A 23822-nucleotide genomic window follows, 5' to 3' on the forward strand; every position below is an offset into this window, starting at 1 on the left:
AATAAAATTGTGAATGAATACATTTTTTTTGTCTACAACTTGTATTATTGGGTTTAGACTCGAAAATGACACATTGATAACATTTGCACAAATAACTAGATCATATGTTTTTGTCATATTTTGAGCACAATTTGTGCATATTTCAAGCAAATTTTGAACATATATCAAATCCGTCATAACCAATTAATGTTATTATTAGTACTTGTTTTCATTATAATAATGACGTCATAATCAATACTGAACGTACCAGCGAAATGATGGTACATATCGGCTTTAAAATAGTATTCACCAAATATTGCTGGAGGCTTGTAATCTTTTTTGCTGAAGACAAGTCAATTAGGGCCATTTCCATTTGACTAAATCTATTTGTGCCTAATGGAAAAATAGAGATATATACTTTAAGTTGATGAAGCTTTTCGTTTGCTTTTATGTTCCTAATGGCAACGGTATCAACTCGATGATTTAGACTCTTAAGGAACTTTACCATATCTTTATGGAGAATTAGGAAGTTTGTGGTGTTGGATAAAGGGTAGAAGGGAGGAACCGCGAAAAAGAGTGTTCTTGTGAATGGATACACACAGAAATACTATGGATTCGGGTTTTTTTCCTGCTCACAAGATGAACAGTGAATAGAAGTGGTAGAGAATGTAGATATTAGTTCTGTTAAAGCTGAATGTGTACAAAACAATATGGAAAGTTAGATAAATAAGATCTTTAGGTCGGACCAATTGTTAGAAGCCAAAAATAATCTCTAAACTCTCTTTATTAAAACTGAGAAAATGATAGCGTAACAAGATTAGAGTAAAACTCCTCAAAGAGAAACTACGTCCTCTTCTCCTCGGCCTAATTCGACAGAATCCTCCAAAACTCTCAATTGCTTGGATGCTTTTCAAAAACGAGACTACATCCTTATTTATAAGTAAACGTAAACAAGCATTCAAAGAAAATAAGGAAAAATAAAAAATTATAGGCAACTTCCTAAATCTAAACAGAAACGTTGATTGTTTTCCAATTCACAGATTGACTTGTTCTTGATTATTCTTTTTCCACATACGTGAATAAACAATCCACGGTTTAGACTTCTAGAAACATTCATATCAGATACTTCAGTTTTTTTTTTCACTTTTTTTTTGTTGTTGTGCGAAATCAGATACTTAACTATACGACATATGCAACTATGCAAATCTGAAATGTACTTACAGTTTGTTGTGAAGACGAAAAGCAAGATCACGATTATGATTCTTGAACTGATCATCATTCTTTTCTTTTCCTCTGCTTATAACTAATGGCTCAAGTTTCTTCATTTTGGTTTATGTGTATTATTTTATTAAATTACGATAGAAGAAATTAGGAATTAAAGTCTAACTACTAGAATCTGCAAAATCAGATCATATATTGTTTTCCTAATTTAGTTCAAGGCCAATCTCTACTAGAGTCTGCAATATTAGTGTGCAGGAGGGGGGAAGTAATCATTTAAACCAGCAAACAGTAAAACACTGATGTGTCGTTTTTACAAGAACTGGTAAAAGAACATCCTGTTTTGTCCAAAACGAAAAAGACCACCCGGTTATTGGGACTCTTAGTTAAATGAGAATTCCAAATATCAAATTAATCAACCAGTTTGGATTAATAACCGGTTTTAATCCAATTATTGGGACTGCTTGTAAACCTCATAATAAAACTAATATGATCTTTTAAATTAATAGGGGTTAAAGAGCGACGGAAAATGCTTTGGTCAATATAAAATTTTCCCGGTTTACGCAATAACATTATGCATTGCTTGCTTGAAATTCAAATCGTTGATTTGTGGTGAAGAACGATTTCGAATATTTGTTTAAAACTTTTTATTTCCAAGAAAATTTAGGGGAGACAGCTTCATATCCCAATTTATTGCTTCTACTAGTAACTTTCCAAACCCAAAGTTAAAACCATTTTAGGATTGATCAAAAAAAAAAAACCATTTTAGGAATGCTTTTAAACCTCATAGCTTCACTCGCTAATAGACAAAATAGTAATAAAATGTCTATTGATTTAAATACATTTGGAACAAAAATTTGCAAATATTTACATAATTTATAAATTAATTTGTGAAAAAGTGTTCACGCAAAAAAAAAAAAAAAAACAATAAAAAAACTTTGGGTGGGCCTTGTAACACAAGACGCCGCCGATAAAAGGAAATCTCACGATCGTATCATCTCCGAAACAAAAACTCGTGGAGGAGATATGCAATTGCTGACGCTAAATCCGGCGGCCATTTCCAGGACGCCGCCGCAAGCCATAGACCCTTCCTCATCCTCGAGTCTTCTTCTTCCTTTTCCTCAGGTGATTTTTGACTTTTTCTCCTCCTTCGATTTTTAATCTCGTTCTTTGTTCTTCACACGCTTATTTGTTTATGTTTACTCATTGTATCGATGTCTCTGCTCCGAATTCTTTTGGCAGATTTTGAGCTCCCAACGCGCTCTTGGTCTTGTAGCTAGGCCTTGTAATCCACTTCGACGAGGATTATCTAGGTTTTTATCAAGTCGACAGCTTTTCCGACGATCCAAAGGTCAGACTACGAATATCTCCGTTTAGAAAGATGTCTCGATGTTGATTCGATTACTCATCGTTGCCGTCGTTATTGTATCCTTCTGAGCGCATGGGCAAATTCTATGACCAAAGATCAAATAGTTCAAAAATTGTCCTTGAATCTTGGACTTCTAATGAATTCATAGAGAGTTTGATGTAGATTATACTCGTAAGAATATTTTACAGGTAAATTATCAACGGTCTCGTTTATCATCTGAACTTTGGAAGCTTTGTGATTGAATTGTTTTACTCAATCTCAAAAGGGCTCTGACATGACAATTTCTTCATTTTCCTATGGCTGTCTTCTGTTTTTATTTGGGTTGCATTAGGGAAATATTATTTCAACTCTAGTTTTTGTTAGAATCTTGAATTTGTAATGAACTATCAGAGATTTTGATGTATATAGTTGGTTAGTGCTCAGAAGAACTTTCACAGATTTGAAAACCAACTGTTCTAGTTTAGAATCAGATGCTTTTCTTGTCTTACTAGTCTCCGTGAAACTTGGGAAGCTCGAATTTGGTGTTGTGATTGCATTGCGCTGTGACGTGACAAATTTTGTTTCATATGGCTATCATCGGTTATTGGGTTGCTTTAGGGGTATATAATTTCATATGTAGTTTGTGAACGAATGGTTTCTGGTCCCATCTCTCTATCAGACATTATATGGTTACAACGTTTCCCTAAAGTTACAGTAAAGGTTCTCCTTTCCTAAGTTTGATATCCATTTCCATTGATTTGAAACGTTATCATTGCTTCTTCTGTGTGTATCTTCTCCTGGAGAGATATGTATTTAGGTTTTTATGGTTGATTTCTGGATTTTTGCAGTTGTCAAGGCAGTAGCAACCCCAGACCCCATCTTGGAAGTACCTTTAACTGAGGAAAATGTAGAAAGCGTTTTGGATGAAATCCGACCTTACCTTATGTCTGATGGTGGTAATGTGGCATTACATGAGATCGATGGAAATATTGTGCGGGTTAAGCTGCAGGGAGCATGCGGATCATGTCCAAGTTCTACTATGACAATGAAGATGGGTATTGAGCGTCGTCTAATGGAAAAGATCCCTGAAATAGTGGCTGTAGAAGCTCTTCCAGATGAAGAGACTGGCCTTGAACTGAATGAGGAAAACATTGAAAAGGTTAAATTTTGGTATTAGCTCTATGCTGCTTAAGTTCTTTGCATATGTGGGTTTGTTCTAATCACTTACTCAATGGTGTGCAATATATTGTTTAGGTGCTGGAAGAAATCAGGCCTTACTTAATCGGAACAGCAGATGGATCGCTTGATCTAGTGGAGATTGAAGATCCAATCGTGAAGATAAGAATCACAGGACCTGCAGCTGGAGTCATGACAGTTCGTGTAGCAGTCACTCAGAAACTAAGAGAGAAAATTCCATCAATCGCAGCTGTTCAACTTATATAGAAACAACAACTCTTCTTGTATGCTTTGTATTAGCTCCCTTGTATAGTTGTTGTGCATAGATTATGTGTTTTGTTGACATTTGCTATTTGTCCTCAAATAAGTTTTCAACATTTTTGTTTTACTTAGAAAAAAAGTCCTTATTATTTACTTGAGAGCAGAGACTTATTTGATTCTTCCATCGTTTTCATAATGAGCCGATATTTCTCCTTCTTCTTCTTAGCTCTCTTCCTCCATTATCGTATTATCGTAGCTTCTCCATTCGAAGGATTTGATGCTGAAGAAGACGACGTTACCGACGATTCCTCTCACCTTCTTCACCACTCACTCCCTCCGCCTCTTCTCACTCAGTCTCACTCATCACTCTCCGATCCCGATCCGGAGCCGGAACCTTCTTCCGCCGAATGTAAATCCGATCTCATCACTGAATCAGATCTCGAGCATCAATCCGATTCGAAAACTCCCTCGTCTACACCATTTGAGTACTGGGACGAAGACGAGTTCGAAGGACTACCAGTTGAGATAGAGACACTTGAATCTCCATTGATTACAGAAAACGGAACTCATGCTGATCCAAAGACGCCAGATCTCAAGACTTCATCGGAAGCTCAAGGAGACACTAATGATCAAACGAAGAAGAAGAAGTCGTACGCGGTGGAGATCGCTTGCGTCTGTTTCTTAATCGCACTCGCAATCAACTACTTCGTTGGTAAACGTGAGAACGAGAGTCTCGCATTAGCTTGGGCGGCGAAATTTGCTTCTAAGGATACAATATTCCAGAAGAATTTTAGTATGCTTGGAGTTAGTGAATTAGAGGATTCGCCATTGTTGTTAAAAGAAGCCTTAAATGTGTTCAAATTCTACGCGAGTGGTCGTAGGTATTGCCATGGATTGTTAGCTACTATGGAGCTTAAGAGTAGACATGATTTGATCTCTAGGGTGTTTAATTTGGTTGTTCCTTGTAAAGATGAGATCACTTTTGAGGTTTATATGAATGAAGAAACTATGGATCATGTTGTGTTTGCTATGACGAAGAAGAAGGCTGCAAAAACTATGCAAAAGGAGATGAGGGATTTGCAAAGATTTGCTGGGATTGTGTCTCCTCCTGCTGGAAGGAAATGGGTGTCGGAGGAGTTCGCCTTGATCTCTGAATCCAAGGAAGTTGCTGCGGATTTGATCACTGACACTGTTCTTGATCAGGTGAGAAAAGTTTTCTTTTTGTTCTTTCTCAGATTCTTCATTTGTTTGATGATTGATGATACCTATAGTAGAACTGTAAATGTGTATTCGCTGGGGATATAGCGAGCTAGGATCAATTATTAGCAGAGTGAGAACTGGTAGTCACAGAATTTGGCAGTTCCAATATCAGCTCATTTCTGAGTTCAGTCTGATTTGGAGACTTTTGTAGTGTACTTGAATGGATCTTATTGTTTTCGAGTGAGTGTAAGATATGTTGAAGGAAGCGTTAGTGTCTTTAAGCATTCAGTAATGGAGTTAGTTAGGATATGGTAATCAGCTGGCTTGAATTCTATGTCTGTGTCTCTGTTTGTATCTCTATGTGGTTAAATAGGGAAATCAATCACGTCCAAATCTCCAATGGGAACCTTAGTTTAACATTTTAGATTTGGCTTAACGTTGCACATTCTCTATCTCTATGATACTATCAGTAACCAAACTCAGGCGTGTAGGTTTTTGGTGACAAGGCTGTGGATAAGTATGGGAAGAATTTCATGTCGATGCATATATCTGACCAACACCCTGGCAAGCACAAGAAGATGATGCTTTTCAAGTTTTCTTTACCTGATGCTAAACATATGGATGATATTGTCCGGTTGGTGGCGCTAATTCCATATTACATCGACTTAGTAGGACGATACAGACTCAGCTCGCAGGTAAATTGCAAACTTATGATTAGTTATAATAGTCTTGTTAAAAGTGGTGAAATGCTGAGTTTAAAGTGTCTTGATTTAATGAAGGCGCGGAACAAAACTGAGAGTGGTAGGCAAAAGGCAGCAGAGGAAGCATACAAGGAACTTCATAACGCGAGGCAAGAGGCATTGCAGAAGAAGAAAGCAGAAAAGAAGAAAATGATGGAGGAAGCGGAAGCAAAGATGAGCGCAGAAGTGATAAGGAAGAAAGAGGCAAAAGAGAGAGCAAGGCAGGTGAAAAAGGCAGTACCAAAAATGAAGATGAGCCGTAGTCACTAGCTAAAAGCTTAATCAAAGAGAGCCATCCAGAATTAATGCATTAAAATCACTCTCCAGAGTTCAAACTCTAAAAAGCTTAGAAAACATCAGCACGTGTTTTACTCGATGGCTGCTTTGCTTCATAATACTCTCCCTTAAAGTAGTACCATGTTTGACTTGATAATGGAGTTTTTGATGTTGAGGTGGAAAGTCATGCGAGAGCTTTGTATAGTATGGATGGCAAATGGCTAATTGTACCCATATTGTCTCATAGAAGAAAGCTGATCTATGCACACTACTTTGTTCTTTGCATCTATATGTTGAGCCCTGAGAGTTTGTATAACATTGACGGCAAATAGCTTATTGCAGGCTTATCTCATGTAGCTTACAGTCCAAAGTTATTAATGGCATAAGTCATCTACTGTATATAGTTTACTTTGCACTAGTAGAATATGATCTCTATTTTTCTACGAGCTTTCTGAATCTTCTCTTAATTGAAAACAAAAGTGCAGGTCCTACTAGTGGCCACGTCGTGACTATAGCAATGTATGCCAATAGCCAAATCGATTTCCGGCTGTATCTTGAAAGCTGATCCACTCTCTTCTTCAAAGGACCGAGTATATTGTTATAAACTTGAGGATTATTGTCCTTGTGTAGATGATTACTTGTCTTTACATAAATTTGAGCATTATCCTCTGGTTCTGCATCAGCTCTTGTTGTGTCCACTTCACTTGCAGCAGCAACCATCCCGTGTTCTCCAGCATCCACGAATGGTCCCTGATCAATCGAAGATCCCAATGGTTCGGGGATGATCTGCATATGAAATATATGATGCATGTCTTAGAAGAGACTAAGAGTGGATAATGTCATGGAAATGGACTAAAACTCATTTTCATCATACCTTGTGTCTTCTGTCTGCAAAGGGGCTGGAGAGTAGCACTTCAAAATATTCGTGTACAACCCTTGTCCACCTATACATTACAGTTTCACATTTTTCAATTCCACTCCTAAGAAAGTCCTTGTGAATAGAAATGTGAGATGAGTTTCTAAGACTGCGGATTTACGCAGATTGATTACCACATGCTTGACGCTGTCAACCCTTCATAGTAAGCTAGATGACCACCATGTGTTGTGGTAGCCAGAACTATGTTTTTGTTTGCCCTGCAAAAGTTGAGACATTGGAACATCAGTTTCATAATACAGGGAGACCCATCACTATGCAATGCAGAAAGATACAACCAAGAATCGCATCAAATTTTTCGCCAACGATGCCTAAAGCCGTTCACTTCTTAATTTAGCCATGCATGGAAACTCAATATGACAGTGAAACTACCAAGTCAGTTTAACAGAAGAATTACCAACTCAATTTAGCAACCGTAATCTTGTGAAAACTTCTAGAGCACCCAAGAACAAAACCAACAACAAAACCAGATAAGAATGACTTTCTAGAGCATCTCCTACTATCCCATATCAAAACCAATTCCCCAAATACTCGGATCCTGTTAAATACCCTATTCAGACTATTGTTCCCTCTATCTAACTTCTGAATTTTAGTGAGGTGACGTGGCATTACTTAACAGCTAAATGTACTCCTTCTGAGGACTTATCAGTGGCCCTACAAGGCTACAACATAAGAGAACCGATGTATTGTGCAAATTAATCTAGTCCATCAGCTCTAGAGTTGAAAACTGGTGGAAAGAATGATTAAAGGGTCGAAGCATATGGATTCTTACCTACATTCATCCCAAGGAATAGCTTCTCTAGTACAAACTGGATCATCCAAAGCACTGATGCAAAGGAGCGGAACAGCGACATTTTCCACATATTGTGAACTGCTTGAACGTCTATAGTATGTATCAGTTGTCTGCATCATTAGAGATTGGAAGTTTTACTGCTTAAAAGGAAAGATGGGATACATTAAACAAAGGGTAAGGAGAATGTGAAGCAAACTTCACCTCGAATTTGGCAACAAGCCTGGTGGCGTAGTTGTCAAACTCTCGAACTGAACGTGACTAAAACAAGACACAAGATGAATGGTGAATCTTTTAAGTCAATTTACATGATTTGGCAAATATATAGAAAATCAAAACTCACCTTCTTAATGCCTTCCCAATCGGCTATACGAGAAATGATGGAATGGTGCCTGCAGGTGCAGGTACCACCATGTGTTAGGGAACAAGAAAGACGTAACTAAAGCTAGCAAAAGTAGGTATGGAAACAATAAGTTAACAATATAAGACAAGAATTTTTGGACATACAATTGTGCATAACCTTGTAGACCAATAGTAAGCATTCTGTCATACACTTTTTGCACGAGTTTGCGGTTGATAAATCGATCACATATCTGCAAAGAATATTATTTTAAACAGTAAGGCATGATTGTTTTTCTTTTCTACATTCCATGGACCAAAAATATAACTATAAGTATCTCAAGGAAGAAGAAGAGAGATTGTTTCACTATTAAGTTTAAACAATATCACAGAATTTAAGTTAGAGTGGAGGTGAGGGTCTACTGACCAATAGATCCCAAGGAGAACACACAGCAGTAGCTCCAATAAGAGGTGTATTTGGCCCATCCTCCCCAAGATATTTTACCTGGATGAGGTTTAAATTGTAAAAGTAAGTAAGAGAAACCACATGAAAGCCACTCAATTTCATCGTAGCAATAATATATGGGATATCAAACTAATTGTGTGAAATGTTATCCCTTTAGAACAAACAATGGTTGCCACAATATTTCAACCTTTTGATGCAAGATTAAGGGAATCAAAGATAAAAAAAAAAAAGACGATATACCAGAACGTTGGCACCAATGCTTGTTCCAACAGCAAACAAAGGAGCCTCTGGGAACTGAGAATGGATGTGAGCAATTACTTTCCGAAGATCTTCTGTCCACCCGGCAGTGTAGACGCAGTCAGACTGATTAATGATTTGAAGAGCCAGTCAGTGAATAATTCATATATTTTCTCAATCCACATGCATCATTCAATGAATCAACCTCACAATATTAAACTTATGAGAACAAAATTAAGCATATCTACTTAATTGGTTTGATAATATTAAGCATATGTCATGGTTCAAAATATCACCTAGATACAAAGGATGAAACAAAATCAAGAACACAAAACAAAGAAACTCACAGTTAAAGATATCCCTCCAAGTCCACGGTGGTTTTGCACAACAACATTCCATCCTTCCTTTGCCAGCCTGAAGGCAATATGTTTAATATACTGTGAAAAAGGAATAAAACAAGAGTTCGAGTAAGCAAAAGCAAGAGACAAATGAGACTATCCCAACGGAAACAGAGGAAGAAAGTAGATAGGAGTGGTGAAATTTACTGCAGCAGAAGAATCACTAGTGAGCCCTGGAACTATAATAGCAATTGGAGTCCTATCAGTTCCTGGATTTGAGGCATTGACCACTTGAGATATACCTTCCACAACTATAGAGAACAAGAAAAAGTTTTTAAGTCCATGAAATCAAAACTGAAAACAGCAAATGTGTTAAGTTATTATTCTTAATACCACCAACCATCAGAATGCATTAACCAATCCAAAGCAATTGTGCCACCATCTGTTGCCTGATAGAGAATTCTGAGACACAGAAAGAGATACAACACTATTTATACATCTCAAAGATCAAGTCTATAGGAAAAACCAAGATGTTATATCACATGAACACATAACAGTTGTGCCTAGAAGATCTGAGCAAGTAAAAGATGTGGTTTTTTGAAATTACCGCTTATAGGAGAAAGGAGGAGACTTTCCAAAAAGGGTAAGGAAAGCTGTTTGAAGATGAGGGCTTGAAAGCCAGAACGTAGGAAAGTATCTGCAAAATTGCAAATCTTTACATAAGAAAGATCGCATTTTACGATGATGGATCAATAGAAGGAAGGAACCCATTACCGTCCATGAAGGAGACGACACTTGGAGACAATAAACTTGCAGAAGTCAGAGTTTGGATTGAAGGTAAGAGAGATAGGATCTGCTTTAGGAAAATGAATCTCTAGGAAGAAGTAGAGGAAAAGTAAGATTGTGAGGAAGAAGAAGATGAGATAGTGAGAGATTGGGATGAGTAAGAGCGATTTGAAGATGATGAGGTAAGGAGAGATCAAATCATCCTCTGTGATTGCGCAATTCATAGTGACAATCTCAAAGTAAAGACCTTTTGATGATTCTGGGAGATTTCTCTAAACTCAATGAGTGGAGACGACCAAAATTTGTTTGAACAAAACTAATGACATTTGCTTCTCACTTCACAACCAATCAGGTTTTTTTCTTTATTGAGACAAAAAAAAAACAATTTAACAGAGAAGAGAAGAGAATCCAATTGGGTCACGTTGAATGGGAAACTGGGCTTTCTTCTATCCCAACCTTTTTTGTTTTTGAGGCCCAATAAGATTCGATGAAAAGGGTTCTGATATTACATTGAGCACCTTATACAAACACCAGCTCCAGAACCCAAATTCACTACTGAATTAACTTTGCTCTGCAACTGTCTGATGAATCACGTATTTCATGGGTAGAACTAAAACAAGATACAGATTTTTATTGAAGAGTGTATGGTCATTTACTATACAAATAATTGTCTCTGTTTCGTAGTGACTAAATGAACAAGTTGTGGAAAAAAATGGGGTCTTCAATGATTCTTGCTTCTTCTAAGAAAATGGTCAGACCAAGTTGCGAAAAAATGGGGACTCAAGGTACCATGTTACGTCCTGGAGAGTTCAAACGGTCAGAGATCATCTACGGGTTTTGTAAGTTACTGACTTGAGGCGATGACAACAAAAACATCATCAAGGGACCATTTAGTAAGCTTGGATTTATCAGTAGGGTTAATCACAGCTTGCTCCATTCCCGCAAGGCGATAACCGATTATGATTTCTTGCCTTTGACGAGCCCTTCTCATTATATCATAAAAGCAAACCTCTTCTTGGTCATATATGTAAAACTCTGCAGGTCTTATGCACAATTCATTACCCTGCAACAAAAAAAACTGACTATACTCATGAGAACAACTTCACATTCTACAGAAGCAAAGCAAGTTCGTTTCTTATGTACCTTTTCCGCGAAAAGCTCTTTTAAAACACGGTTTATTTGTTTATCCTCTGCGACCATCGCAAGAGCCATACTAACTAACTCATTCGAGAGTACGTAATCACTGATTCTTGACACAGATACAAGGTTCTTTGTTCTTGAATCAAGAATTTCACTTATCACAATTGATTTATCTGAAGCTTGCTGCATCTTACGAATCCAACAGCAATTTGGGAATCCAGATATCCGTAACGCGCTTGACTTTGCATCTTTGTATGGAAGCCGTTTCGACTGTTTGATTGAAATAGAATATAACAGCTTCCATTAGTAGTCATATATATGTTATGAGCTCAAGAGACATGCATGCATAAAGATTATAATAACATAACTGAATTATATGCTTCCATTAGAAAAGACGTAGGACATGTACCTGTATATCCCGAATAAGGAGAAGCGTGGCAAGAGATCGAGAGTCTGAATGAACAATAGAGTTCTCTAGTGACTGTTCTGCAAGAATTAAGATCTGCAATTTGATTTGGTAATCATGAAGATGGTGGAAAGAAAGTGGCATATCTATTCTCATGCTACATCAACCAGAAAGAGGAAACAACTTACTGAATCAAAAGTTTCTAGAGGGAGACTCTCTAAATGACGCCTGATCACTGCATTTCCCTGCCTATGCACAAGTTTTATATTCACCAATTTGGATATATTTAGTCCTGCATCTGTCAACTTTTTCTCTCTTTCTTGATCTGGAACCTCGTTAAACATCCATAACTCAGATCCAGGCGCAAGCAGAGCTTCTAGCACCTATACGGTTAGAAAAGCACATAACTAGTTAACACAGAGTTTGCATGGAACAATGTTTACACTATAGTTCTTCACTCTCTTTTGATACATCATGTACCTTGATCATATCATCAATATCACGACGCCATCCACAAAAAAGTATTTTCTCTGGATATTTTGGAGGATCCTGCATTTTGGGAAAATGACACATCCGTACCTACATATATGAATATGGTTCTATCTTTAATCAACCAATATAGCAATATAAGGAAATTATGTTTGCATGAGATGGTAGTCAGTATATTCAAGGTGTCCAAGCATTGTACTAAAAACAAATAATGTATGCATACCTCCGGAAGAGAACCAGGAGCGTAAGTGTCATCATCCTCTGCTATAACAAGTATTTCATCACCTTCTTTCAGAACATAGTCATCACTAGGATTCAAAACTATCTTCCCATCAGCTGCAACCTTAACTCCGCAAGGAATCGCATTAGGAAATGAAATGAGGACATCTTCAAAACAGTAACCATCAAGCTGAGGCCACTTCTTTATGTAAAATTCAGCGTTCTCAAATCCTAAAATATCCTCCCATATCTAAAAATGGTAAAAGAAACAGTTAAAAGCAAAAGAATACCATGTAGACTTCAAAGTGTTCTTCAGGTTAGGTGAACAAACTAACCTGCGCAAGACCAGGTTGAAGAGCGCATTGTATCATAAGGCGTCCAATCACATCATGAGCTACAACTGTTTCAATGCGTTCTCCACCAACAAGCTTTACCAATGGCTCATTGTCTAGATCACACATTTCAACCACAACATGTCCCTTCCAACCCTCCTTTACTCCTGTAAGACTAAGCACAACCCTTAAGGCACGTGCATCGCTCTGTTTATATCATCCAAAAGTGATTAATACTTCACAAGAAACAGTAACACCATAGAATAAGAAGTGATTGATAGCGATAAACAAACCTGATCCGCGTTTTCATCAGATCCTAGTACAATGATAGCACGTGCATTCGAGACTGAAACCTGTCAGTAGATCAAAGGTTTTCAGAAGCTTCACCACCAGCCAAGAGTTATGCAATTAAAGCTTTAGAAACTTGACCTTCTTCAGATCAGCTAGTATAAGTGGACTGCCACTTCTACATATAACTGATGTTCCCATTAAATCAAATTCAAATTTAGCAATATCAGTCTCCATCTCTTCCTTGTCTCGTTCTGCTAACACAACCACAACACCGCCACCAATACTTTTATTTGCTATTGCCAGCTGCTTCAAAAGTGACCCCTACACACATGATACGTTCTCTGCCTCTAAGCTATTTATAACCAATCCAACACTGTAAAGCAAAAATTAGTAACATACCAATTTATCACTCCATCCAAGAATTAGTATATGATTACTTTCAAGAACTTCACTTTTCCCTTTCCGTAGCGAATCTACCATCTTCGAGATAGCATCTGAAATGAGTCCAAGCATTGTAGCAAATATCAACATACCACCTGCACTTATAGCAACAGAAACTATTCTTGCTCCAACACCAACTCTATCAGCATGACTTCCCGAATCCGCTACAAAAGTCCACGATAACCAAAGGGCTTCATCAACCCCACAGTCACTAACAGCATACAATGCTAATCCACCATAAACTATAAGAACAACAGTTGCCAACAGAAGAGCAAGAAGCTTAGCATATGGATACACTGAAAAACACACATCCAACGAATAAGCTAGTCTCTTCTTCAAAGGAACGTCTTCTTTCTTCTGATTTGTTCGTCTTAGTAGATTCTTGACATGTGAGAGATCGTCAAGATACATGTACAACAAAAATGGTAACACAAAGGTGATAATGACACTGAAGAAAACAACAGCTCTAGAATTAGTTTCTTCCATCTCATTGTTGTCACTGCTACTGTTACATCTTGTTAGAAGGATTATATTCTCTGCCTGTAACAACAAAACACAAGTTATCAGAAAAACAACCAGCTTGATCTATATGAACCACTGTTTTTTGATCTTGTAATCAGAAAAATCTAAAACATACCTCTAGTCTTGAAACTTTAGACCGAAGAAACATCACATAAGTAAAAGAACATGAACAAATGAATTTGAGCTGCAAGAAAACACCAAAATTCAATATTCACCTAATAAAAATGAGTAATGAGTAATTGAATTCAGAATAAAACATACACAATGAGTGAGAGAGAACTGAGTCCATAACCGAGTTATCCTCTGACTCGGGGATTGACTCGGCACCGGCACTGGTTTTTCCTCGGGATTCGGAACCGTCGGGAGGTTACTTGAATCATCACCGTCGTAGCTGACAGTATCTCCGTCATCATATCTGAAAGTGGGAATCACAGGAGAGGTGAATCTTCGATATGAGTTTGTTGGTAACGTTTTGGATCTTTGGAACAGAGAGGTTCTTCTAGGGGTATGAATCGGCATCGGGTTGAAGTAAGTAAATTGAGAAACAGAGATCAGTTACAATGATTGAAATTTGGAACATGGAAGAAGAGAGATCTGAGAGTTAGAGAGAGCTTCTTCGTCAGTCCACTGTTTGTTTAGCTCTCTGTCTCTTTTTGTTACAGTTTTTGAATAAACAAATGCCAAAAAAGTAAATGGAGGGAGAAAGCTTTTTGATACCCAATTTAGAAAGTATCTTTCTTCTATCAAATTTATTATATTTCATTTGAAATGATACGTAAATTAGTAATTTTTCTATTTTTATATACAATCCTATTATATAAAACTTAACAAAACATGGTTTGTGTAAAATTTACATTGCAAATCATTTTACCGCCACAATGAATGTCCCAAGCGAGCCTTTAATAAGTCCCATGTTAAAATTCTATTGCCGGAGCAAAAATGTTAAGAGGAAGAGTTTATATACATAGAGAGAGTGTGAAGTGAATCAAAAGCTGGTCTTGTTCATGGATATGAAATTCTTTTATTTATGCGATGACTGTCAACAACTTCAGAAATTAGTTTGCTAAAACCGACGATAACTATATCATGGTATCCCGAGTCAAAAATTCAAACGATGCGATTTTGATATGATAGTGTGCATGGTGTTACTGCCAGGTCTACTTATATATACATATTCAAGATGAGCATAATGAAGACTACAGTTTCATGCCACCAGTCATATGATCAGAAATGAAAAACAATAAGCAAACTAAATTATATATCAAATAAAATGGAGTATCTGCAGAGCCGTTCCTACCGTTTTAGAGGCCATAAGCGACTAAAAGTAGATAATGCAATTTATGCAATTTGTTTCTATCTGAAACAATGTTCATCTGGTAATATTTCAACTTCTATTTCAAAATCAATTGGAGGGATCGATGCTCGAGATTGCATATGATAAGAATAGGATTTCAAAATCAATGTTGTCTCTTCCGAATAAGATTTTGATACACCTATATTATATCAACAAATTTTTTATAAATTTACATAAACAAAAATTAAAATTAGATGATGATACAATTAAGAATTAAAATAGTTGAAAGCAAATAAAAAAAAAAAATCCTCATTTTATCTTAGGATATTCGATAATATTTAAAAGTAATTTGATAATCAATTCGGTTTTTTTTTTTTTTGCTAATTCTTTGAGTTCTGGTTGTGTATACTTAATAAAGTAGGATAATGTCGTATTTATATATATATATATATATATGTTTACACTTATATAACAGTGTAACACATGAATTCATGTTCTAATCGATTTTTTCTTACATATAAATTAAAAAGTTACAGAAACTATTCCATTTCAAACTATAGCTACAGTTTAAATCATCTAAAGAATTGTATATATTATATCTAGACTCTAGTAATCAAAATGAACTATGTCATAGGCTACATGGATATAAATAACCAAACAAAGTTGGTGGCTTATTTTTGAGAGTTTTTGGGTCATAAAGAGACTACCAATTAATTGTTGTTGTTGTGGTGTGGGAAGTCATTGGGCTAAATGAGGAATGTGATACGCAGAGTCACAACAATGACATTCACCTTCCTTCTCCAATCACCACCACTCCCAATTTCTCCATCTCCTCCTCAATTCTCTCTTTCCTCTTCTCCTTTATCAAAAACGCAGCGATTCATCACTCCAAGCCAGGGCTCTCGTCTACGGACTTTGTGTACCAAAGTCATCATACCAAACATGCAAGATTCAGGATCACCACCACTCTCTTATCTTACTCAGCGAGAAGCCGCTGAGATTGATGAGACCTTGATGGGTCCTCTTGGTTTCTCCATTGATCAGCTCATGGTCCTCCATTTTTCTCTTCTTCTCCTTCTTCTTCTCTCCCATGGTTTGCTACCTGTTCGTGATTGATTTTGCTCTTCTTCTTCTGATTGTAGGAATTGGCTGGTCTTAGTGTGGCAGCTTCAATTGCTGAGGTAATTCGATCACTTTAGATCTAGACATATGTGTGAGACGTTTCATTGTAGGTATCTGAATGTAAAGCTCAAAGCTTTAACCTTTGAACCGATAAACCTCTAAAGCTCTCTCTTTTCCTTGGATGAGTCTCACAAGTTAAGAACTTCAGTGAAATAATCTGACTTTATTGAACCCAAACTTGGGTATCACTGTTTATCTTAGCATTACAGAGTTTTGTTTTTGTTATGTACATTGGATTTGAAGTCTACAATGTTTTTCCAGGTTTATAAACCGGAAGAATATAGCCGGGTTCTAGCTATCTGTGGTCCTGGGAACAATGGTGGTGATGGTTTGGTGGCGGCGAGGCATTTGCACCACTTTGGATATAAACCGTTTATTTGTTATCCCAAACGTACAGCCAAGCCACTTTATACTGGACTGGTCACTCAGGTTTGTGTAACCAGTGCTTAATTTATGGGGGATCTTTGTTAGCTTTCTCCGTTTCTTTACTGCCTGCTGAATTTGCCTGTTTTTGTAGTTGGATTCACTCTCAGTCCCTTTTGTTTCCGTTGAGGATCTGCCGGATGACTTGTCAAAGGACTTTGATGTTATTGTAGATGCAATGTTTGGGTTTTCATTCCATGGTAACTATTTTTGTGCATGAATCGTTAGAATTCTTCAAAGCATGAAACAATTATAAGAAGTAAATTCATCAAACTTTTGAACAGCAAGTTTTGGAATCAAAGTCTCAGAGATGCACCTTATTCATTTGCATCATGTTTCAGTTGGCCTTTGAAAATCCATTTTTTGCACATGTAGGAGCTCCCAGGCCTCCTTTTGATGACCTCATCCGGCGATTAGTATCGTTACAGAACTATGAGCAGACTCTTCAAAAACACCCAGTCATTGTCTCTGTGGATATTCCCTCTGGTTGGCACGTTGAAGAAGGAGACCATGAAGATGGAGGAATTAAGCCTGATATGTTGGTAAGTCTTAGCCGAAATGCTTGTGTTTCTCTTTTTCTCTTGTACTCATTTGTTACTATCTGATATAATGAAAACTACTTTATAAATTGAACATATTTACTCTTTTTAGGTATCTTTGACTGCCCCAAAATTATGTGCAAAGAGATTCCGTGGCCCTCATCACTTTTTAGGTGGGAGATTTGTACCACCTTCTGTTGCAGAAAAGTATAAGCTGGAGCTCCCTAGTTACCCAGGGACATCTATGTGTGTTAGAATTGGTAAACCTCCCAAAGTTGACATATCTGCTATGAGAGTGAACTATGTCTCTCCAGAATTGCTTGAGGAGCAGGTTGAAACTGATCCTACGGTACAGGTATAAATCGTTTTTGTTGTCTTTACTTATCTGTATTGTTCGACAAGGTAATGAATGAGCAGAAACTTATATTGTTCTCAGAAAATTAGAAATGAAGCGTCTTTGTTCTGCCCAAGTCAATTTGTTATCTGATGTAATAATACTCTTTTCACTTTTGCTCATTTTTAATGGCTTTTCAATAACTCGTTCTTCTAGACTAGTCACTGCTTAGTTATTGTGGTTACTAATTAGAGATAAGACATCTGTTTGGCTAATACATGTCTTTCTTGTTTTGCAGTTTCGTAAATGGTTTGATGAGGCAGTTGCTGCTGGATTGAGAGAAACAAATGCTATGGCTTTGTCTACAGCGAACAAGGACAAAAAACCGTAAGTATACTTTGATATTTCAGGAGATCCTCCTACCCCGTGTAACAATATCTCTTAGATGTTATCTAGCATTACTGAATTATAAAAGTGGAACTTTATAGAGCTTTCTGCAATAGGGTGAGATAGATCTAGCTATGATTTCTTTGAACTAGTTGTTGTCTGATATACAGCATGTGATACAAAAAGTGCGTCTGATGTTTCCAATTTGCTGCATGATTTGCAATTTCTAACATGTTGTTTCTTATTCCATTCTTTTTGAAGTAGTCGTAAGTATATATGTTAGTGTCTCTGCATGCACGAATCTTGATCATGGGCGAACTCAGTTATGCTTGAATACAACTTATTTGCCTGTAATAGAACAACCACATATTTGTATCAGGCACAGAATTTGCCAGTCTACTTTCTTTTTCACTATCTTTTCTAATTAGCCTGATCATCCTACAGCTCATCAAGAATGGTTTTACTAAAAGGATTTGATGAGAATGGATTTGTCTGGTTAGTACATTCTCTCCCTTTTCTAATGAGAACTGGGGTATGCAATCTCTGTGTCCAACCTGATGTTACTTGCTTAAATTGTAAAATATAGGTTCACCAACTACGAAAGTAAAAAGGGTTCTGATTTATCAGAAAATCCTAGTGCAGCACTTCTTTTTTACTGGGAAATTTTGAACCGTCAGGTGTGTGTTTCCATCTTCTTTAACCTCCTTGTGTGTTTTAGGCTCTTAGTTAATAGTTTGCACATCCATTTATGAGGTGCACTGTAGTAAAATATATGTCCTACAAAGCCAATTGGCCAACCACTGATACACAAGAATTAGTAACTTGGTCGATGAAGATCTTTTCGTAGTACTAATGTCCAATGTACTTAACCAGGTAAGAATTGAAGGACCAGTGGAAAGAATACCTGAGTCAGAATCCGAGAATTACTTTCATAGTCGTCCTAGAGGAAGTCAGATTGGAGCTATTGTTAGCAAGCAGGTGCCTTGTGATCTGTTACAGTATTCAAAATATTTCATATGATGTTAAGAATTTGCTTTGGACCCTTACCCTTCAACTTTTGGTTGCTATCAGAGTTCTGTTGTACCTGGCAGGCATGTTCTATACGACGAATATGAAGAACTGACAAAACAATATTCGGATGGGTGAATTCTAAAACCTTGTAACTCTTCAAAAGAACTCATTTTTGATTTGATGTTCTTGATTGATGATTAAGAATATGTTTTTGGCTTGCAGAAGTGTGATACCAAAGCCGAAAAACTGGGGAGGATTCAGACTTAAACCAAACCTTTTCGAGTTTTGGCAGGGACAGCCATCTCGTTTACATGACAGGTACGCTCTACTTCTTCACAATTTATTGTAATTTCGATGGACAGATCAGGTGTCTAGATTTCGAGAAATAGCTGGAAAAAATGTAGAGGAAAATGATCTCTTAATTACGCTTAGAACACATAAAAGTAGCCATGGGCCCATGGCCAATGTTTGCTAACATATGGTCGTCGAACACAGGCTGCAGTATTCTCTGCAAGACGTAAACGGGAATCCTGCGTGGAAAATTCATAGATTGGCCCCATGACTTCTACTCACTACCTCTTCCCTGTGAAGAACATGGCTCTTTGTGATTCATATCAAACCATTACAATGAGAATAAGATTTTAATTATAGCTGTATAGCGATTTATCTTCTTAATGTGACTAAATTATTAGTGCTTTTCCATTTTCAGCACTTAATACTGTGATTTATTTTAGCTTTTGTGTTTGATAAACCAATACAAAGATACAACTTGTGTCTTGACGGATAAGTAGTTATCGCAGAGACGATGGTTTGGCCTAAAATTTTACAGAACTATTGGTTCCTTTTTGGACAAATCCTTGCCACTTACACCAAAATAAGACCCATTTTTCAGGCCAAACCAGATTTTGTTGACTCCTCTTGGATTTTCCCTGACACTTCACTCCCAAAAGTCTATGGCTCCAAGTCCAAAAACATCTAACACAAACAAATTTTTTTTTAATGTAAATTCAATATAAAATCTTGACTATAAATATGAAAAGATAATATCTTCTACGTTTAAATGCTTCCCAAATGGTAGTGGCTAATATCACCGTCCAACTGAAGTTGAACAGAAGAAGACATATTCTATGTAAGGGACAAATGCATGTAACCAACAAACTAAGACAATATCTTATTTATTTATGTAATAGTATATGGAAGGAGAGGGAATGGAGATGGAAAGTTGGATGAATGGTGACCGTAGGATGATAAAGGATGAAATGATGGGAGCATAAAAAACATTGGGGTTAAGTGGTTTAATGAGTAGGTAAGATGATCACATCAATCCTAATATCTAAGCCCCCTTTTTCCAAATTATCTCTAATCCACCACCATCATATGTTTTTGTCACCATCCTCTGCATTATTTCAGTTTTGGTTATGACCTTTAAGAAATAAATGATGGGTCTCTTGTCAGTTGAAAATATGTAGTCTTTTGGGGACAAAGATGGCTTGTCAACAAAAGGCAAAAGGAGAGGTCTTCCTTTGGATAAGAACCTTAGCTCATATCTCTCCACCACCACACTTTCCCTCACCCTACATTTTAGTTACGCGTACCACATTTTAACCGAACGAAGCCAAATAATCGAATCGAATCAAAATGATCTTTTCTTGAAGTTACATTATAGTTTGCTGACAAATGACATAATTTAAACAGATTAAGATGAAATATCTCAAAATTAATTAAAAATGGGAAAGACAAAAGAGAGAGATGTCTCATTAGTTTCTCAACAACAACAACTAGAGAGAGCCAAAAGTGCAGCTTATTAGAACCAACTCAGCTGTCTAACTAACACCGATGCTCCCAAAACATACATCCACTGTTCCACCTAACCACCCAAATAACATCTTTTGAACCCAAAAATAAAAAAAGAAAATAATGATACAACAATCTTGCATTCCTCCCAAGTCCCAACCACCATCATTCATCATCAACAATCATGTAGTGTGCCTCTGATGCCACCACCATCATCATCTGAGCTTCCTACACTTACCCATTTCATTCCCGTCTTAAAAAACGGAAACACGGAAATGCTCCTCGTTCTATAAAATCGTGACGAACTTTGGTGCATCATTCCTTGGACCATCAAGAGACCGATACATGTATAAAGTCTCGACATAATCCCTATTGTCATCATCATCATCCGATCCAATTACTTCCACAACTAGATTCGGCATTGCTCGTGCAATATCCTTGCAGCATCCCTTAGACAAGCTACATGCTGACATCCAAACAAACCTCATGTTGTAATAGCGATGCATACCAGACCGTAATGCAACATCTCCAAAGGGACTGTCCCTTATCTCAAGTTTCTGCAGTCTAGGGCAACCTTCTAGGACATGTCTCAGAGCCATGTCACTGTCCCCTGCAAAAGCTACTGAAAGCGTACGGACCAATTTCCCATACTCACCCATATACCTAAAAGCTTGATCTGTCAGCAATCCCGACACTGCAAGGCGAGTTAGCTTCTTGCAGTTTTTAACAATGGCACCAAATCCCTCGTCCATAGGCTTTCCTGTTACATGGTCAGGCCTATGTCGACCCATTATGCACAGCCTAAACACAGTAAGCTCTGGACAGTTCTCTGACATGGCTATCACAGCGGCATTAGTCATGCGCTGGCAAAAGTAGAGAATAGATTCTAGTTTCCTACAACCCTCGGAGATTGCTTGGAGGCCTAATTCAGAGACAGGACCTTCACTGTCTTCCCGAGGATCAAAAGGGAAGATCCTGAGTTCACGGAGTTCCTTGCAAGTGGCTGCAACTGCCTGTAGTCCTTCATCACATATTGAATCAAGGGCCTGCATTGTAAAGTTCAAGTCATGCATTTTACTCAAGTTCCTTACACAACTAATATCAAGTTTATTCATTCTATCCATCTAACACAAACAATACGGTCACTAGAGTTAAGTCACATATAACTTAATAAAGCCATGAAGACATAGATCAAGAAGGATACATACCCAGAACACCTGGAGTTTGTGGCAATTGAGTATGATGGGCTTGAACATGTCAGGAGAAATGTTAGCATAACTGAAGTTCAGGGAGGTGAGATTAGCGCACACCGGAAAGATAGCTGGAAGATACTCCGGCATCAACTCTCTAAACCCTGACAAGCAAACTACAGATTTACAAGCACGAAATGCAGCAGCATAATCTGGTTCTTGCTCACTCTGAGGTTCCTCATCATGGCTAAATGAACCAGTCCCAAGACTAGTAAGCTGTGGAGCTCCAAGTAGCAGACGATGTAGCTCCACAAGAGACACAAACCTGTTTAGCCTAAGTTTCTTCAAGAACGGTGACCTAGCAACAAGACCCTCAAGCGCCTTAAAATTGATAGGAGCTTCCACACAGTCAAAAGCTAAAGACTCCAAACAAGTTACATCCTCAGGGAAACAAGAGATCCAATCCACTTCATCATCCGTGACCTCAGACTCAATCAAATCAAGCACTTTCAGCTTTCTGAAAACAAATTAATATCCAATAAGTTCATAACTATCAAAACATTACTCAAAGATAGCATTTTCATATCCAATAAGTTGTAACATTTACCTGCACTTGTTGGCAACAATAGAGATACCACTAGTACCAAAACCTTCACAACAAACCAAGATAAGCTCTTTAAACCCAGGAAAAGAGTCAGCAAGAAGAGCTAAATCATCATCAGTAACAAACATCCTCTTCAAATCAACTTTCTCAAGACAAGGATAAGCTTGAGCCATAGTAGAAACCCAAGGAGCAAAATTAGCACCCCAATCAGGAGGCATGAGATTGAAATCAGCAAACCTAGGTTTCCCTTTCAGCACAAGAGACCTAACACGCTTGAATCTCTGAGTCAACCTCGCCGGAGAAAGAGCGTAACAGTTACCAATAAAAACCTCAGATCGAGTCAAAGCTTCAACACGCCACCAAGATTTGCAAACTAGAGAAGCAGCGTTACGGTCACATCTTGAATCTAGGAACTGAAGAACGTTCTCAAGTACGTTTTCGAGAACATGGTCAGGGAAAGTTTGAGAATTTGAGATACAGTTACGAGATTTGTTTGGTGAAGAGGAAGATGAGCAAGGATCAGCTATGGCGGTAGAGGGTAGATCCAACGGTGGAGATTGTTGGTCATCGTCATCTTCAGACATTTCTGAGCGATCTTGTGTCATAAAGAGAGAGGCTTTGGATTCAGATTAGAGAAGAGGAAGAGGAAGAAGAGGAAGAAGAAGAAGAAGCTTTGGGGTGTGAGAGAGTGGGAGCTTTCTCTCTCCACTTCGTCTCCATTATTTGGGGATTATTTTTTATTTTTAATTTTCTGTTTTGTCTTCTTATATTTATGTACAAAAATAATTAATATTCATGTTTTTTTTTTCTTACTAGAAAGTAAAATGTAACTCTTTTTTTCTGCTTTCTTGTCTCCATCAATGTTTTTACACTTTACAGTTTCGTCCTCTTTATTTTCTTCAGATCTCTATTTTAGCAATGTTTTAATTAGAAAACAATAAAATCAACATTATCCATTTCTATAGTGTAGGACACTTGCCTACCCTTTTTTCGAGATAAGTTGAGAATTTAACCATATTGGTTAGGGTAATTTTTTTTGTCTTAAACCAAATCACTAAGCATAGATAATATGAACAAATTGGTTGGGATCATTTCAAGTAACCTCCTACGAATTATATGTATAGACCCGCATAAAT

The 23822-nt window shown here is 37.4% G+C and overlaps 6 protein-coding genes and 1 long non-coding RNA gene across 11 annotated transcripts; 3 read left to right on the plus strand and 4 right to left on the minus strand.

The window, feature by feature from the left end:
• Positions 1-2149: 2149 nt before the first annotated feature.
• On the plus strand, positions 2150-4161 carry NFU2 (NIFU-like protein 2). 2 transcript variants are annotated; one of them, NM_124372.5, is made up of 4 exons: positions 2150-2322; positions 2440-2548; positions 3394-3704; positions 3800-4160. In NM_124372.5, exons 1-4 carry the CDS (start codon positions 2224-2226, stop codon positions 3986-3988), a joined length of 708 nt encoding a protein of 235 aa, NP_568715.1. In that variant the 5' UTR covers positions 2150-2223; the 3' UTR covers positions 3989-4160. The 2 variants fall into 2 exon arrangements, with proteins under 2 accessions (NP_568715.1, NP_001078739.1); NM_001085270.2 differs by having other exon boundaries at positions 2158-2322; positions 3394-3715; positions 3800-4161.
• A 3-nt stretch (positions 4162-4164) lies between these two features.
• Positions 4165-6590, plus strand: AT5G49945 (hypothetical protein (DUF1682)). Its single transcript, NM_124373.3, has 3 exons — positions 4165-5185; positions 5674-5877; positions 5962-6590. Exons 1-3 carry the CDS (start codon positions 4178-4180, stop codon positions 6190-6192), a joined length of 1443 nt encoding a protein of 480 aa, NP_568716.1. The 5' UTR covers positions 4165-4177; the 3' UTR covers positions 6193-6590.
• On the minus strand, positions 5178-5685 carry AT5G07525. Its single transcript, NR_143009.1, has one exon. It is a non-coding gene; the product is annotated as an other RNA (long non-coding RNA).
• AT5G49950 (alpha/beta-Hydrolases superfamily protein) lies at positions 6493-10409 on the minus strand. The gene is made up of 14 exons (NM_124374.5): positions 10077-10409; positions 9910-9999; positions 9703-9764; positions 9510-9613; positions 9312-9401; positions 8968-9090; positions 8689-8766; positions 8430-8515; positions 8266-8314; positions 8127-8183; positions 7905-8035; positions 7249-7332; positions 7073-7142; positions 6493-6984 (listed from the first exon to the last, which is right to left on the minus strand). Exons 1-14 carry the CDS (start codon positions 10310-10312, stop codon positions 6631-6633), a joined length of 1614 nt encoding a protein of 537 aa, NP_199806.1. The 5' UTR covers positions 10313-10409; the 3' UTR covers positions 6493-6630.
• A 135-nt stretch (positions 10410-10544) lies between these two features.
• Positions 10545-14641, minus strand: AT5G49960 (ion channel protein). 3 transcript variants are annotated; one of them, NM_001344865.1, is made up of 12 exons: positions 14190-14641; positions 14044-14112; positions 13365-13946; positions 13104-13286; positions 12968-13027; positions 12678-12881; positions 12347-12592; positions 12115-12213; positions 11823-12017; positions 11638-11714; positions 11232-11498; positions 10545-11151 (listed from the first exon to the last, which is right to left on the minus strand). In NM_001344865.1, the coding sequence occupies exons 1-10, from the start codon at positions 14445-14447 to the stop codon at positions 11703-11705; spliced, it is 1908 nt and encodes a 635-aa protein (NP_001331311.1). In that variant the 5' UTR covers positions 14448-14641; the 3' UTR covers positions 10545-11151; positions 11232-11498; positions 11638-11702. The 3 variants fall into 3 exon arrangements, with proteins under 3 accessions (NP_001331311.1, NP_199807.1, NP_001331312.1); NM_124375.3 differs by having other exon boundaries at positions 11638-11730; NM_001344864.1 differs by having other exon boundaries at positions 11638-12017.
• A 1221-nt stretch (positions 14642-15862) lies between these two features.
• PPOX (pyridoxin (pyrodoxamine) 5'-phosphate oxidase) lies at positions 15863-19932 on the plus strand. Of its 2 annotated transcripts, none has more exons than NM_124376.4 (13): positions 15863-16272; positions 16365-16403; positions 16666-16833; positions 16922-17027; positions 17203-17369; positions 17479-17721; positions 17999-18087; positions 18532-18582; positions 18674-18764; positions 18961-19065; positions 19159-19229; positions 19321-19416; positions 19594-19932. In NM_124376.4, the coding sequence occupies exons 1-13, from the start codon at positions 15973-15975 to the stop codon at positions 19658-19660; spliced, it is 1593 nt and encodes a 530-aa protein (NP_568717.2). In that variant the 5' UTR covers positions 15863-15972; the 3' UTR covers positions 19661-19932. The 2 variants fall into 2 exon arrangements, with proteins under 2 accessions (NP_568717.2, NP_974918.1); NM_203189.2 differs by having other exon boundaries at positions 15962-16272; positions 17512-17721; positions 19159-19246; positions 19594-19915.
• A 724-nt stretch (positions 19933-20656) lies between these two features.
• AFB5 (auxin F-box protein 5) lies at positions 20657-23431 on the minus strand. The gene is made up of 3 exons (NM_124377.3): positions 22690-23431; positions 22101-22599; positions 20657-21938 (listed from the first exon to the last, which is right to left on the minus strand). Exons 1-3 carry the CDS (start codon positions 23289-23291, stop codon positions 21180-21182), a joined length of 1860 nt encoding a protein of 619 aa, NP_568718.1. The 5' UTR covers positions 23292-23431; the 3' UTR covers positions 20657-21179.
• Positions 23432-23822: the final 391 nt, after the last annotated feature.

This window comes from Arabidopsis thaliana, chromosome 5 (assembly GCF_000001735.4).
Source record: "Arabidopsis thaliana chromosome 5, partial sequence".
Classification (NCBI taxonomy): Eukaryota; Viridiplantae; Streptophyta; class Magnoliopsida; order Brassicales; family Brassicaceae; genus Arabidopsis; species Arabidopsis thaliana.

Bases quoted from the DNA above. Each gene is read 5' to 3' on its own strand.
- NFU2 (NM_124372.5), top strand. From the start codon at position 2,224: ATGCAATTGCTGACGCTAAATCCGGCGGCCATTTCCAGGACGCCGCCG. The intron at 2,323-2,439 runs GTGATTTTTGAC...TTCTTTTGGCAG, and splicing joins TTCTTCTTCCTTTTCCTCAG to ATTTTGAGCTCCCAACGCGC. The intron at 2,549-3,393 runs GTCAGACTACGA...GGATTTTTGCAG, and splicing joins GCTTTTCCGACGATCCAAAG to TTGTCAAGGCAGTAGCAACC.
- AT5G49945 (NM_124373.3), top strand. From the start codon at position 4,178: ATGAGCCGATATTTCTCCTTCTTCTTCTTAGCTCTCTTCCTCCATTAT. The intron at 5,186-5,673 runs GTGAGAAAAGTT...TCAGGCGTGTAG, and splicing joins CTGACACTGTTCTTGATCAG to GTTTTTGGTGACAAGGCTGT. The intron at 5,878-5,961 runs GTAAATTGCAAA...GATTTAATGAAG, and splicing joins GATACAGACTCAGCTCGCAG to GCGCGGAACAAAACTGAGAG.
- AT5G49950 (NM_124374.5), bottom strand. From the start codon at position 10,312: ATGAATTGCGCAATCACAGAGGATGATTTGATCTCTCCTTACCTCATC. The intron at 8,315-8,429 runs GTATGTCCAAAA...CTGCACCTGCAG, and splicing joins CTACAAGGTTATGCACAATT to GCACCATTCCATCATTTCTC. The intron at 6,985-7,072 runs GTATGATGAAAA...TTTCATATGCAG, and splicing joins TTGCAGACAGAAGACACAAG to ATCATCCCCGAACCATTGGG.
- AT5G49960 (NM_124375.3), bottom strand. From the start codon at position 14,447: ATGCCGATTCATACCCCTAGAAGAACCTCTCTGTTCCAAAGATCCAAA. The intron at 13,947-14,043 runs GTATGTTTTAGA...TTGTTGTTACAG, and splicing joins CTAAAGTTTCAAGACTAGAG to GCAGAGAATATAATCCTTCT. The intron at 12,214-12,346 runs GTATGCATACAT...TCATATATGTAG, and splicing joins CTCCTGGTTCTCTTCCGGAG to GTACGGATGTGTCATTTTCC.
- PPOX (NM_124376.4), top strand. From the start codon at position 15,973: ATGAGGAATGTGATACGCAGAGTCACAACAATGACATTCACCTTCCTT. The intron at 18,765-18,960 runs GTGTGTGTTTCC...GTACTTAACCAG, and splicing joins GGGAAATTTTGAACCGTCAG to GTAAGAATTGAAGGACCAGT. The intron at 19,417-19,593 runs GTACGCTCTACT...CGTCGAACACAG, and splicing joins CCATCTCGTTTACATGACAG to GCTGCAGTATTCTCTGCAAG.
- AFB5 (NM_124377.3), bottom strand. From the start codon at position 23,291: ATGACACAAGATCGCTCAGAAATGTCTGAAGATGACGATGACCAACAA. The intron at 22,600-22,689 runs GTAAATGTTACA...ATTTGTTTTCAG, and splicing joins ATTGTTGCCAACAAGTGCAG to AAAGCTGAAAGTGCTTGATT. The intron at 21,939-22,100 runs GTATGTATCCTT...TTTACAATGCAG, and splicing joins ACAAACTCCAGGTGTTCTGG to GCCCTTGATTCAATATGTGA.